Source organism: Phallusia mammillata, chromosome 6 (genome assembly GCF_965637545.1).
Source record: "Phallusia mammillata chromosome 6, kaPhaMamm4.hap1.1, whole genome shotgun sequence".
Lineage (NCBI taxonomy): Eukaryota > Metazoa > Chordata > Ascidiacea > Phlebobranchia > Ascidiidae > Phallusia > Phallusia mammillata.
Window position 1 is genome coordinate 25,929,575 of NC_137257.1, and position 14,016 is coordinate 25,943,590.

The 14,016-nt window shown below is 38.3% G+C and overlaps 2 protein-coding genes across 2 annotated transcripts; both read left to right on the forward strand.

The window, feature by feature from the left end:
• Positions 1–32: 32 nt before the first annotated feature.
• On the forward strand, positions 33–9,103 carry LOC145234561 (uncharacterized). Its single transcript, XM_080099273.1, has 18 exons — positions 33–88; positions 147–307; positions 545–602; positions 662–831; positions 940–1,000; positions 1,761–1,924; positions 2,025–2,085; positions 2,176–2,339; positions 2,653–2,713; positions 3,254–3,411; positions 3,562–3,622; positions 4,093–4,265; positions 4,787–4,847; positions 6,835–7,007; positions 7,543–7,612; positions 7,831–8,027; positions 8,305–8,383; positions 8,842–9,103. The coding sequence occupies exons 5-18, from the start codon at positions 972–974 to the stop codon at positions 9,101–9,103; spliced, it is 1,713 nt and encodes a 570-aa protein (XP_079955399.1). The 5' UTR covers positions 33–88; positions 147–307; positions 545–602; positions 662–831; positions 940–971.
• A 381-nt stretch (positions 9,104–9,484) lies between these two features.
• LOC145234614 (uncharacterized) lies at positions 9,485–10,374 on the forward strand. The gene is made up of 3 exons (XM_080099321.1): positions 9,485–9,675; positions 9,797–9,863; positions 10,056–10,374. Exons 1-3 carry the CDS (start codon positions 9,603–9,605, stop codon positions 10,264–10,266), a joined length of 351 nt encoding a protein of 116 aa, XP_079955447.1. The 5' UTR covers positions 9,485–9,602; the 3' UTR covers positions 10,267–10,374.
• Positions 10,375–14,016: the final 3,642 nt, after the last annotated feature.

Here is a 14,016-nt window from a genome sequence, read left to right on the forward strand (position 1 = left end):
TTTCACGACTTTTCTCTAACGTTTTAGGCACCATTGCTGGGGCTTGCTCAACTCTGATTGAATGTGATGCTCTCTGTGCCGGTGTTTCGTAAGTGAAATGGAAATGAAGAAAAATAATGAAATATAAGGAAGAATCTGTTTTACAGGAATTGTGTGTCGGCCTGTTGCAACGATGCAGATAATTGCAACATAAGGACAATAGCGCAGATCAGCAATACTCTAACATGCGCGACTGGCACAGCAGATGGGACAACATCTATAAAATGCCCTGCAGGATCGCTTTGCAGCAGAAAGGAGGAAGGGTCAAGTAAGAAATAACATCAACTGTTTTTCATAACGCATTTCTTTTGTAAAATTGTATTAGTTTTTCTCGCTATTTTAATATTTTTACGGCTATAATCTTGTCATCAGTTGTACTGATGGGACCTCGTGGGCGGAAACAGTGTGCACTGTTTGCAGATAATATTATTTCTATTTTTCCTATTTTAATGATGCATTCCTGTTGATATATGTGTTAATTTTAATTTCTTGCTTTTGCTTGCAGCTGTACTTGGAGCGTGTTCAACAATAGCTGAATGTGATTCTATCTGTACTGGAGTTACGTAAGTCCACAAGAGAAACAATTATTTTGACACAACACAGCAATTCTTTTGTATTTCAGAGACTGTAAATCAGCTTGCTGCAATGACGCCGATAACTGTAACACCCGAACAGTGGATGACATTAGCGCAACTATAAGATGTGGAACTGGAACATGGGACGGTGCAGTGTTTCCCACAACTGAAACATGCGGTGCGAACTCGCTATGTGGAAGGAAAGAAGTTTCAGGAGGTAAAGCACTTGACCTTAAGTTGGCAGAAACAAGAGTTGTGAACTAGATCGACATTGAGGCCTGAACTCTAAACATTACCTGGCCTTTATCAGTTGTAAATCTTGCAGGTGACACTACTGGGTCGTGTTCATCTCAGGAGATGTGCGAAACACTATGCGATAGTGAAACGTAAGTTTTGTTGAAACAATATATACTTTGAATGTTTCGCAGCTCAAATGCGTATCGGCAGTACCGTTCAGTAAGCCGCAGACAGTGCACACTGTTTCGACCTACCGGGTCTAGTTACTACAGCTTGTGACAAGACATTGATCGTGTAAGCTAGTGTGGCCATCTTACCGCAACCGGTTTGTTACTTATGTCCGGTCGTGGTATCGAATTGGAGAGACACGGCTTTTCAGTCTGTTTTTCCCAATAAACTGGAGTGTCGTTAGATGGCTACACTAGCTTATTATAAGACCAATCTCTTTTCGCCAGCTGCACTAATGAGACCTAATAGGTAAAAACACTGTGCATTGTCGGCAGCTTACTTATCATGAACAGATGTGGTTCTCAAACTGTGGTACGCGAACTTTAGTGGTATACGCCCGAGCAAACAGCTTTTTTCTATACTTAATTTAAGTCATGCAAAGATGTAGCGCCAAACTTCTGTCTTGGTCGTTGTTTTGGAATTGATGAAATTACTGGTTTTAGAAAAAAAGCTTTCCTAGTCAAGAAAAACATGCCCATCTCTTGTTCTACCCTTTACAACAGGGTTTAGGTGGTACGCAGCGATAGAAAATGTCGTCATCTGGTACGCTTACAGGTTTGAGAACCGTACGGTTGGTATATAAGGCTGAGAACCACTGATGATCACGATCAATGGGCGACAACAAATTGAAATGCCAGAAATAAGAAAAGTACTTTGTTTAAATTAAGATCATTTTATTAGGAGCCCATGTATATCGGCATGTTGCAGTGATGGCGACAACTGCAACACTCGAACAGTGGCACAGATGAGCAACATCGTAAAATGCGGAACTGGGGTGAACGCAGAAGCTGGCGTTATGACTTGTGCAGCAGGATTGTTTTGTGGAAGAAAAGAAGTTACCGGCTGTAAGTAATCTAATAGCAAATATATTTGGCCTTACCTAAAATATAGCAATGTTTTACATGTTTTTAAGAATGTATTTCATGTTGTGCATATTGTTTTAAGTGGACGCCGAGGGGTCTTGTTCAACACAGGCTGTGTGTGACACACTTTGTCAAGGAACTTCGTAAGTCAAAACAAAATTTTCTTACTATTGACAACAAAATATGGAGTAGGATGTTCAACAAGATTTATACAACTTTTAACCTCTTCACAGAGACTGCAAATCCGCGTGTTGCAACGACGCTGACATGTGCAACGCACGCACTGTGGAACAAATGAGCGCCACTATAAGATGTGGAACTGGAACTTATTCTAGCGGATTCCCAACACCTCGTACCTGTGCCGCAAACCAACTGTGCAGAAGAACAGAAACTGACGGTTAGATTTATTTTTTGCCTTTATACAAAATGCCATCTTGATTTTTTCAAATTCCCTTTTTAAATTCCAATACGGTCGGCTGACATGGTTTTACCAGCACTGTTGAAACTGTTGACTGTTTGTTGCATGTAAGTTGCAGTATACAACCATTAACAACAAAAGCACAGCAACCACAGCAGCTGTATTTTTGTTTTAAAAACCACAACAAATGAATTTTGTCTTAATAACCACAACAACCGTATTTTTGTACTAATAACCACAACAACTCATTCGACATCCCTTAAAGTACTTAACATGGATAATTTTGCAACAGGTGTCATCGTTGGATCGTGCTCAACGCTGGTGGAATGCGACGCCCTCTGCCAAGGCACACCGTAAGAAAATAGTTTTTTTTTAAATCCTCATACCAGCGTTTACTGACCGGCGTGCGACAAGGTTTATTCTAGGGGGGCGCAAAGCTATGAAACTGTCACCATGCAGCACATTATCGATAATTTCGCGTAGACGTACCAGTCAGCATACCAGCGTTTACTGACCGGCGTGCGACAAGGTTTATTCTAGGGGGGCGCAAAGCTATGAAACTGTCACCATGCAGCACATTATCGATAATTTCGCGTAGACGTACCAGTCAGTTTAGCGTAAATATGTCGTAACTTTACATAGATTGGATTAAAACAACGAGTTATGCGACCAAAATCTGCATTTTCAATTCCCTTGCTTTGCTATTGGAAATGTGCTGGGTGAGAAAATAATTGCTATTGTATTATTTTTCTAAATATTTTGACACGGTTGGGTTCGGTTTTAAGCGTTATTTTCAATGTCGGTCTGGCAATAATCCTTATTGGGTTCTGAGTTAAGTTAGATTGGGCAGCACCGCCTTATCACATCTTAATCAAGTATTTCATGTTTTACAGTGGGTGTGTATCAGCCTGTTGCAGTGATTCAGATTTCTGTAACAGCCTAACAGTGGCACAAATGGGAGCCACTTTAACATGTGGGATCGGTTCAATAGATGGAACGGCGACTATGACTTGTGCTGCAGGCAAACTTTGCAGCAGAACTGAAACAAATGGTAAAGTAAACCTCGCATGGTGTATAACGTTTGTGTTGGTTCAGTTTGTTTTAAATACAATTAAAGTGTCTTATCATTTACTGGCTCGATGGACATAGTTCTTTTGCTGTTTTTGTTTTGCTTTGACGCATAATTTTTTTGTTTTGTTAGGAAATGCTGCTGGTTTGTGCTCAACACAAGTTGAATGTGATGAACTGTGTGAAAACACCGCGTAAGTAAACAAGTGAAAACCTTAAGATGAACACGACTGGGATCAGCCCTGAAGTGTAGGAGTGATCACGGTATACTCACATGTTAATCCCAGTAAGCCAGGCTCAATAAAAGCGTTATACTGAATCTAATCAGACTTTCGATAGGTTCACAACTGAGTCTGTGTAGATTTTTCTAACCCACGCCTTGCTATATGATGGTGATGCTTGGTGACCGGCTGATTCGGTATAACGCTATTAATGAGACTGGCGTACTGTGGCGTACTAAACTTATTTTCACATTGAAGTAACACAGAATCTGTAAATCAAGACTTTTACTGATGGCTTTGAAAGTTTTTGCACTGAAACTATGTGGAAATCATGTAAGGAGACTTGTGGAACCATATTAACAAACAATACCAGAACTTGTAATAACCTTACTTATTATTTCCTATGCTTATTAGAAAATATGATTAATGGCGTTTTTGCGCAGAAACTGTGTGTCTGCTTGCTGTAGTGATGCTGATAACTGCAACACACTTGCAGTGGCCGATATTGGCACCACACTGCGGTGCGGAACAGGGACGGCTGACGGGGGTGGAAACTTTGCAGCTACGACCACTTGTGCGTCTGGAGCGCTGTGTGCAAGAAAAGAAGTAACAGGCAGTAAGTTTGAAATTGGCCTAAACGCTTAAACGAAAAATATTCACAGCAAAGTTGGTTGAGTTGTTTGTGTCGGGTTCGAGGTTATATGACTTTACGGGCCTGACGTTACACTCGGCATCATATGTACCATAATTTACCTTGGTAAATAACATTAGGGTATATTTCTTGGTAAATATTATTTTACAAATTTGGCTTGGGTTCAGCCTTCTCCTTAGGTAGTGTAAAACTGTTTCAAGCATCTTACAGACAGTCTAAACGCCCAACTAAGCAAATGTCTACATATAATACGTCAATTTGTCAGTAGGTATACTTATGCTGATTTTTCTGACCTATGCCTTGCCATATGTCGAAATGCTTAGCGACCTGCCGATTCGGTATAACGCCTTCAATAGACCTGGCGTATTATCATCTGTTATTGCTTAAGTCGCGTTTCAAGTCCGTTTTCTCTTGTGTTTTTATGGTTTATTATTATTAGTTTGGATTTTACAGATGTGTGATGGTGACATACGTTTGGTTTGCAGGTCCCGCAGAAGGCTCATGTCAAACGCAGGCAGCCTGTAGCACGCTATGTGATGGAGTCACGTAAGTAAAAGTCCAAAAACATATATAAAATCGTTATGTTTCATGGACAATTAATTTACGCACGTAGGAAAAAACCTCTTTGGTTCTACTTGTAACCGTATAGTATATAAAAGGTGGAAATCGTTACAAGAATGGTAACCCAAGCAAAAATTTATGTCCGGGCCGTGTCCAAATACGTATGGCTTACAGGTGCAACCAAGTTTGGGTCGGACATGACAACCGTGTCTCAACCTTATATGAATGTATGGCTAAGGGTTGACATTGAATCACCCCCATACATGGGGCGTACCTCAGGATTATGTTTGGTCCATGTACGTTCCGTACCAACGGCCATACAGTGGTACTCTTGTTTGGTCCTTGGCTGACAGTCCCTAGCTTGTTGCGTTGTTATGCCACACTTTGCCTAACATGCCCCGAACACCCACCTTGCTAGTTTTTCTATCGCCTTGTCGGATGTGTTCGGACTATGACTCACACATTGCTTTTTTTCTTAATTTTATTGCCACAAATACGAACGCAAACGGAAAAAGTTAAACGTACGAAAAACCGTTACTCCACGTCGACACACAATATTCGATTTCGCAGTCATCAATTTGTCTAAAGGCCAGCGGTTGCACCTTGTTGTTGATGAAGGTTTTAGGAAAATCTCAATCGTTCACATCTTTACTTTCCCCGCTGAACTGAGTTTGACGTGTGCCCCATGAAGATATCTAAACAAAAAATATGATAGATTTAATCGATTTTACAAAACATGAAAATGCGCAGTAGTTTTTCAAAACTATTTACGGTTTAAATACTTTTCGCTTTTTTAAATGATGGCTGTTGGCTCGCATGCAAACATAGAAAATTTTACGGTACAAATTAAGATACAACGAAATCAATAGGACAACAAGTGCTTACCTTTTCATACATGAATAAGTCGACGTCCAGCAACATGTTGCAGTTCGATGAGGCAAAATAAAGTATATTCTTAAGGTTTATTCCGAAAAGTAGACTTCACTGAAAAACTTACGCATGCTGCCTCAACAACTCAAACTTCCACGAAACGATGAGTTCACACAGCTAAGTCATACCAGTGAACTAAGTTCCTTTTTCGTCGTCGCTTGGCCAATAGCACTGCTCGAGCTTAAACGCGCCTTTGTTCAAAAGTTGCGCTGTGGCGCGAAAAGGGAGAGCAAAACTTCAAAGGCATGATTGATCGACGTCTCAAAACTGTGCGATGGTCGGCTTTTGTGACTGCCAGCGGGGTACGTCACTTACGCCCAAAACATAACTCCCTTAGCTGAACAATCGGTTGACACATAAATCTTTAAAACTGCATTAACAGTTAGGCACCATTCAGGCGATTTCTTAATAAGTGTCGATGGAACGACAAAACAAACATTTTTTTACGTTTATGCAAACCATCCATTCAATTCAACACCTAACTTTATAAGTATACTTAATTCATTCTAGGATAATAGAAAATTCATTTTATAAGCAATTATTTAATTATAACTATGTTATGTTATTCCATTAGAGATTAGTACTTTTTTCCTAATTGCCAAACTTTCTGTCTTTATGTGACGTGAATCGAATCGATAAAAAATGTAGTGTTCACAAGCAACATCTGTGACGCGGTACAAAATTGTAACACGACCATACTTGTCTTTTCATACCATAATCAATTGTACCAGACCGCCATTAATAACCTGACGAGGGCGGTGTATGATTATTCCAAGTCCGGACCAGGTATGGAAATGCCATCGAAAAACTAAACTTATATGAATGGGAAAAGTTTGGGGCTGCCGTTCATTGGCCGTTTGGTACATACACAACAGATAATCGTGCGCAAGAGGCCAACGGCCGAGCGTAAAGGGTAGATAATTTTCGTCTGGGAATAGAATAGGGACGGATTCCCAGAATCAATTTACTAGGATTTATTACTAAGAAAATTCAACTTTTTATAATGGAATGTTTGATCCCTCTAAAGGTAATTGTTTTCCAGGGATTGTACATCGGCGTGTTGTAACGATGCAGACAACTGCAACAGTCGTTCTGTGACTGATATGACGAATATCGTTCGGTGTGGATTCGATTCAGTGGTGGACGGACCGCTTACCGCAGTTATGACTTGTGCAGCGACACAACAATGCCAAAGAACTCAAACTACTGGCTCAGGTACAACACACAATCATACATATTTTCTATATGGCGACATAATATGTTGTCATCACAAAAATCTTATTTTTATGGCTGCTAACAAATTTGGTGTTTTTTTAAATTTAAGAGAAAAACAATCTTATTGAGGTCAAACATCGGGTTTTGTCACTGGTTCCAAAGAAACAGCAATCTCTGGCTGAAGGATAATGTTTTTTTTAATGTTAACTACTATAGCTCATGTTGCATCTCGCCTTAATAAGTTTACCAAGCTCAGCGAAGTGGTTCCCAAATTTTTTCGGCAAATTCCTTCGGTTATTGAAAACATTTTCATTCCTCCCTAATATACTACATGGTAGATGTTAAACCATACAAAGATCTTTAAAAACTGGAAAAAAATAGTCCCCAGTTGGGAACCACTTGCCTAGAGCATAGGACTAAGATTAATTAAACTGCGCTTGATAAACTTTGTAATAAACTGGCAAGGTCTTACGAGTCGACCCTATTTACCCTTTATACATCCATGGTTTGTACGCCTGTTGTTTTGTTGTTCAAGATGACGCAGTGACCACGGAGGGATCTTGTATTGCCGGGGGCGCCACATGTGGAAGTGGATGCAATGCACCGTGAGTGAAATTGAATTCGCTTAAAACTTAAGTCAAATTCATAAAATTATGCAGTTAAAACTTATATTGCCACCAGATGTCTGGGCAAGTGCACATATACGCATAAGAGCAGTATTTCAAGTATAAGCGAAAAGAGCGCTGTTTGTTTTGGTTTTGGAAACTGTTGCATGCAAAAACAGGATTCTGTCAAAGTCACGAGTTCTGTTTGCTGTTTGCAGAAATTGCTTGTCCTCATGCTGTAGCAACGCTGATCTGTGCAACAACATCGCAATTTCTACCACAGCCCCAACCAACCCGCAGTGCTTAGTGGGAACCAGCACTCAGGTTGGAGATGCTGCTGCAACTGGAAGTTTAACTTCTACACAATGTGACCCTGACTACTTCTGTGGAAGAACTGAAACCACCACTACAACAGGTAAGAAGGGACACAATAGATGTGCACTAGTTCCCAGAAATCAGTTAGCTTTAGTATAAAGAACAAACCTATTTCGCTTATGCATGCATCTTCATTGTCTAAAAAGGCAACACAAAAGGGGATTAAAACTAGACAAACGCGCCCCAACCTATCTCAATTAACCCTCAACTTAAAGCCTGATAAACAAAATGACTAGAAAAATAACAGCGTAAAAAAGCAGGGAAAATGCGAAGAAAACAATAGATGTGCACTAATTATATCGGACTATTTTTCACAGACAACGTGGACACCGTAGTAACAGTTGGATCATGTCAAGCTTCAGCAGACTCATGCGACTTGCTCTGTGCAGATGACTCGTAAGTTTATACAAGTAAATAACAACAAGTAACATTTAGGCCTGGAATCAATTAAATTGTCATCCTCTAAAATGGCATAGAAAATCTTTCTTCGAAAATACTTTGTTTTCACTTTTGTAAATTCAAGTAGCCTACAACGAGTTTTCAATTTTCTCGACAGACAAGGCAAGTATTTTCGTATTTCAATGCTATTGCTTACAAGATTTTGCTTTCTAGCGCAAATACAATTTATTGAAAGTAACAAAAGGTTTACATACTGCTGTAAAGTTTTAAGTAGTTGTTCTTTAAAGTTCAAGTAGTTCAAGTAAACCCACTTTCAATAAGCTTGCAATTTTCCACAAGAAAATGCATCCAGTTGCCGCTTGGTGTTTGTTTAATGCGATTGTGTCGCTGTTTGTTCTTTAACTAAGTGAAATAAACTCAACTCAACTGTTACAAACAAGTTTCAAAATATGCAGAAACTGCGTCCGCGCATGCTGCAACGATGCAGATGATTGCAACGATGTTTCGGTTGCTATGATGACAAGCACGCTGACTTGCTACACAGGAACAGTCTCTGGAACAACTTTAACTGCAACAACGGCCTGCACCACCGCAAACAACGTCTGTGCCAGAACAGAAACCACCACTGGAACGGGAGGTAAGTGTGGTTTAAAAACGCAATGCGACTTACGAAACAAAATGGCGTCGCAGATTTACAAACGACTTTGCAAGTTATAACTTTTGTTCTACTGGACGCATTCGGTGTTTATGCTAAAAAATACATCTTATTCTATATTGGTTGTTTTTCACGGAAAGTTACCCAAATTGTCACACTAATTAGGGTTAGAAAGGCAGTTAACCTCTCCCTAAAACTCTTTTCAGATTCAGCCACAGTTGAAACAATTGGATCGTGTCAAGCTCAGAGCGCATGTGCGGCATTGTGTGACTCAATTCAGTAAGTGTTTTAATGGATGTATAAAAAATTAAAATATGAAAATAAAGCAATAGCTCCACATACCAAGTAAAATTTGTTGTAAATCAACTTGAAGCCTTTGTAGTACTATTGAATGGAACATTTGCTGCTCTAACATACACCTGACGTTTAACTGCATTTGTCTTCCACAGGGGATGTGTGAGTGCTTGCTGCAGCAGTTCGGATCTCTGCAACAGTTTAACAGTGAGCCAACAAACAGCTCGAAACTGTTACGTTGGAAGTTCAACTTCAGACACACCAGTTATGGATATGACTTACACTCGGTGCGCTGCATCCGAACAGTGCGGAAGAACTCAAACATCTGTCACATCTGGAAGTAAGTCTTGTAACTAATAACGATACCAACTGTTTGGCTATTATTTGCACTTTTGTACGGATCAATAGCCATAATGTAGGCCAAGAAAAAGCGGCAGTTTCAATAAACTGTTTCTTTTCAGGTACAACAACAGTAACCACAGTGGGATCCTGTACAGCAGCAGCTGCATGCGACACTCTTTGTGGATCGTAAGTTGCAAACAAACCATATTTTAAAGTTCAACATTTTACGACTAAGGTTCTTGTAAATGAAATTTAACACCACACAAAGCTCCCAAGAAACTCCAAATCAATCAATCAACCATTTAAATTCATAAGTTTTAACTGGATAGATAAACGCTTAAAACCAATTTGGTAAAAATGAACTTTGTAATGTTTTAGAGCTGAAGGCTGTGTTTCCACGTGCTGTGATACTGATGGCTGTAACTCACAAGCAGTCCCAACAACAACTACAACAACCACCACTACTACTACAACCACAACTACAACCACCACAACAGCAACTACAACAACTGGTGGTGCTGAACACGCAGCACAAATTAATATGTTGGTGATGATGGGTCTTTTGGTTCTCATATGCTTCATAGATTAATATACAATCTGCCCTTTACTAAGAAGTGGACAATTAAATGTAGACGAGGATGAGAATATTTTGTACAGTCTTGTCCTGCTTCACACCTTGCTCACCTAATTGCTTAAAACAAATGCTGAAATGTTTACGTATGTCGTTTATAGCGTAATGTTTATGAAAGTTTGAAAGTGTTTTCATTTCCTTTTTTGGGACCACAATTACAAGAAGTAAATTACAAAACTGGTGATTTCTGACAGAAAACACAGCAAAAATGGAAATACAAGCGGTTAAGACTCTGTAAAAATAGGTAAGATCATGCTAAAAATCGTTTTTAAACCAAGAAAAGGAAGCTTATCAAGTATCAAATCCCCAAGGTTAACGTATAAAAGTTTGTGAGACAGAAACACAAATTATACTTGTTTTTTAAATATATGGTTGAAAGTGCCAGACTGTTCTGTATTAAATAACAGCTCAGTTTTAGGATTTTGAGGATATTTTTTAGCCTATTTAAGCAAGTGAGTTTTTGGCAACATTGCGTATTTAGGTTGTAATCCTGTTTTCTAATTAAGTTGTGATGTACAAATGTAAGACACATGACAAAAATTTGCTTAGTTTTCCTGATGTGCTTTGTAGTTTAAGCAACTAAGCATCTCATTGAAAATTTTACTTGCAATTAGAGAATGATGGGTTTTCGTTATTTTTTTACGTAAAGTCATTGTGTCGAAAACGCATTAGTGCAGCCAAGGTCCCACGCCATGGGTAATCGAGATGTAAAGATTGTTAGGGATTCAAGGACATACGGGTGGATAGCGTTTAGGTATACTTTATGTTGTTTGTGAATTTTGTTCCAGATCAACTCGGGTCATTTCGGAAAAGCTTGATCACTCAAATTCCTATTTTAGGTTTTGTTTTGTTAGGGTTCGTTTAGGGTGGGCTCTTGGATAACTTAGGGACGCTTTGACATGCACAGCGACCCGGACAAATTGCTTTCTTCTATTCGCTCACTTCAACGCAATAATTTCTGTGAAGTTCGAACACATACACTTGTTTGTGAAAGTATAAAGGTGGGTGATGTAATATAGAGTTGTAAAGTAAATCATTGTCATTGAAGAGACTCAGACTTTGTGTTGCGATGATTGCTGTAAGTTGTCGCAGGAAATGAGATTGCGTTGGGCAGTCATGTTTTTGTCATGTTTTTTGGTGTTTAGTTTATTTGCAAGATCTGGAGTTTGCAAGTAAAAGGAAACAGGTTTGTTACCCTTTTAAAATTGGCGATTGACGCCAAATTAAAGAGAAGTTGCAGCAGGGAATGAGATTGCGTTAGGCTGCAGCTTTAACATTTTCAAGTCAAAGACAAATAGTTTTGCATATTATTGATCGTTTTCATTTTTTTATTGTTAGTTTTGATTGTTAGTTTTTCGGTCTTGACAAGGGCAATAGCAAAAACATTTAATTTAAAACAAAAACAGTTTTTATTTTTTTAAGTAAAGAAAACATTTGCTGTACGCTTACAAGCGTAAAGGTGAATGTAACAGAACGCTAAGGATTTCTTAGGTGTAAGTTCTGTGGTTAAAACGAGAAGACAAGACTAGCCCGAAGGCTCGATGCAAACAACAGATTTGTTGCTGCGGTAAACTTAGCTAACACACAAAAATGCGAAGATGACCCAAGGTCGCATGAGAATCTTAGCAACACCTATTTGTACAAGGGCCGAACTATGACACCTCTATCTTCCTAGTGTTAAAAGATATAGGGACACCGTTTTCGGGATCACTGGATAATCTAAAGCCTATTTATGTTCCCGGAATATTTTAATTGCCTAAATATAGCCAGTTTAACAAATTGTTACGGCGCTGAGACATTATTTAGTGCTGTAGATTATAAAAAGGAAATAGGCGATGTTTTAAAAATAGTTTATATCGCCTCAAATAGACATAACGTTACGAAATACATATTACGAACATCACATTAAACTGACAACCAGGGTTGCCACCGCTTTGCATCCCGATATAAAGAAAACCTGAAAATTAAATTTTCGTACGAAACGAAACAAACGTCTTTGAACAAATCTTCGCATTTATACGAGTCATGGCGCATTTAATGGGCCTGGCGTACTGTGGTTTATATATGAGTGTGTCGTGATCGCTGGTCTGCATCGACGCTTCAAGGCTGATCCCAGTTATGAATTTATGTTCATCTTAGGAGAAAAGATTCGTTTGAATTGCAACAGTAGTTGTAAAAAGTGACTGACGAATATACTGAACAACATAAAGACGTTTTATTGAGTTGCAAATATCATTTAATTAAAAACATAATTAAAAACTTGTGTATATAGAATACATATTAGTGCAGCCGTTTCAACAATCGCTGTTGTCATAATCATGAGTGCAGGTTGTCAACTAAGCTTGAAACAAATATTTATGTCTCTATATAAGGTTTTTAATTTTTCAAATAATCAAATAATTTTTGTCCTTTCAAATCAAATAATCAAATAATTCAAATAATTTGGAATAGCGGATACATAAGACCCAGAGTCATTATTAAGTAAGGATAGTTGAAATTACTAAACGAATTTTGTAAGCTCTTAGTCATTAAATCTAGGCTACATCTTTTTTTCTGTTTAAAATAATAAATTAGCACAGATCGAGACAAGCTTCAATTATTCTCCGTAATTTTGGCAAAGTCATATGTATTTCCGTGTGTATTTTTTTCTCTTTATTACAACAGCTCATTTTAGGCACTGGCTGAATTGAATTGACTTGTGACCTATACCATTTTAATCAATTGCTTAAAAAACTTTAATTATTCCTGGGTGTAACTAATACCGAAATGAATAGTAAATTGTCATGCTTTTTTGTCCAACATTTTTGGGGGAATCGGTGATGAACAGTAATATAAGGCTGAAAACATATGTTTAAGTGCTTCTGTGTAACCGCAATTTCATAAAAATGTCACCAATGTGTTCAAATAAATTGATTTTATACATATATCGAGGTGTACTGCATAGGAAAAAATATGTAATTATTTGAAATGAATAAAAAATTACTTGATAAATTTTCAAATAATTAAAAATTTCAAATAATCAAATAATTATTTGTTTGATAACAGCCCTAATGTAAAATCAAACAAGCGTGTTCCTATGAAAATGTTGACTTGTACATATTTCCTTTACACATCGAAAACTGCAGTGAAGTAATTATGTTGTTAGAAGTCTAAAATTTATAACTTAATTTGTTTTTTGTTTTGTTTTTCAGCGAGAATATGCCGGTCGCTTTGGCTAACTTGACTTCGGTTTAGCAATCACACGACCGACACAAATTGCCTTCTTATTTTGTCTGCAAAAAAATCAAAGTCCGATCTGTTTTTCACTTCGTTTCGGCGTCTTTTGATAAGATGTTGCTTTTGTGATAAAAAAGAATGTGTGTATGCTGTGTAAAATAGCTCGAAGGGGTCTGCTATTTCACCCCAATTTATTCTAGTATGAGAAAAACAACAGGTTGGCTTGTTGTTTTGATGTAATGTAGACCGCGCGTTTTTCGAGGCTTCGATGACGCGCCGTGTCTTGCATATTGCCGCGGGGAATAAAATGCTTACTAATAACTTCCACATCGTCGATTTATTACACAAAATTGTCGGTTGTTAATTTTTTGTTGTTGATTTAGGCACGCTCGCTTGTCTATGGTTCGTGCTTATTCCACTGCGAGTCTATGTTTTGTGACAATAATGTTTTGACTTGTTGCTGTAACTTGTTTAATGACAGCTGGAAGTTTG

Excerpts from the sequence above, each read along its gene's own strand:
- LOC145234561 (XM_080099273.1), top strand. The coding sequence starts at position 972 with ATGTGCGAAACACTATGCGATAGTGAAAC. Across the intron at positions 2,086-2,175 it reads ACACTTTGTCAAGGAACTTC|AGACTGCAAATCCGCGTGTT; the intron begins GTAAGTCAAAAC and ends ACCTCTTCACAG. Across the intron at positions 7,613-7,830 it reads GGAAGTGGATGCAATGCACC|AAATTGCTTGTCCTCATGCT; the intron begins GTGAGTGAAATT and ends TGCTGTTTGCAG.
- LOC145234614 (XM_080099321.1), top strand. The coding sequence starts at position 9,603 with ATGGATATGACTTACACTCGGTGCGCTGCATCCGAACAGTGCGGAAGA. Across the intron at positions 9,676-9,796 it reads AACATCTGTCACATCTGGAA|GTACAACAACAGTAACCACA; the intron begins GTAAGTCTTGTA and ends GTTTCTTTTCAG. Across the intron at positions 9,864-10,055 it reads TGCGACACTCTTTGTGGATC|AGCTGAAGGCTGTGTTTCCA; the intron begins GTAAGTTGCAAA and ends GTAATGTTTTAG.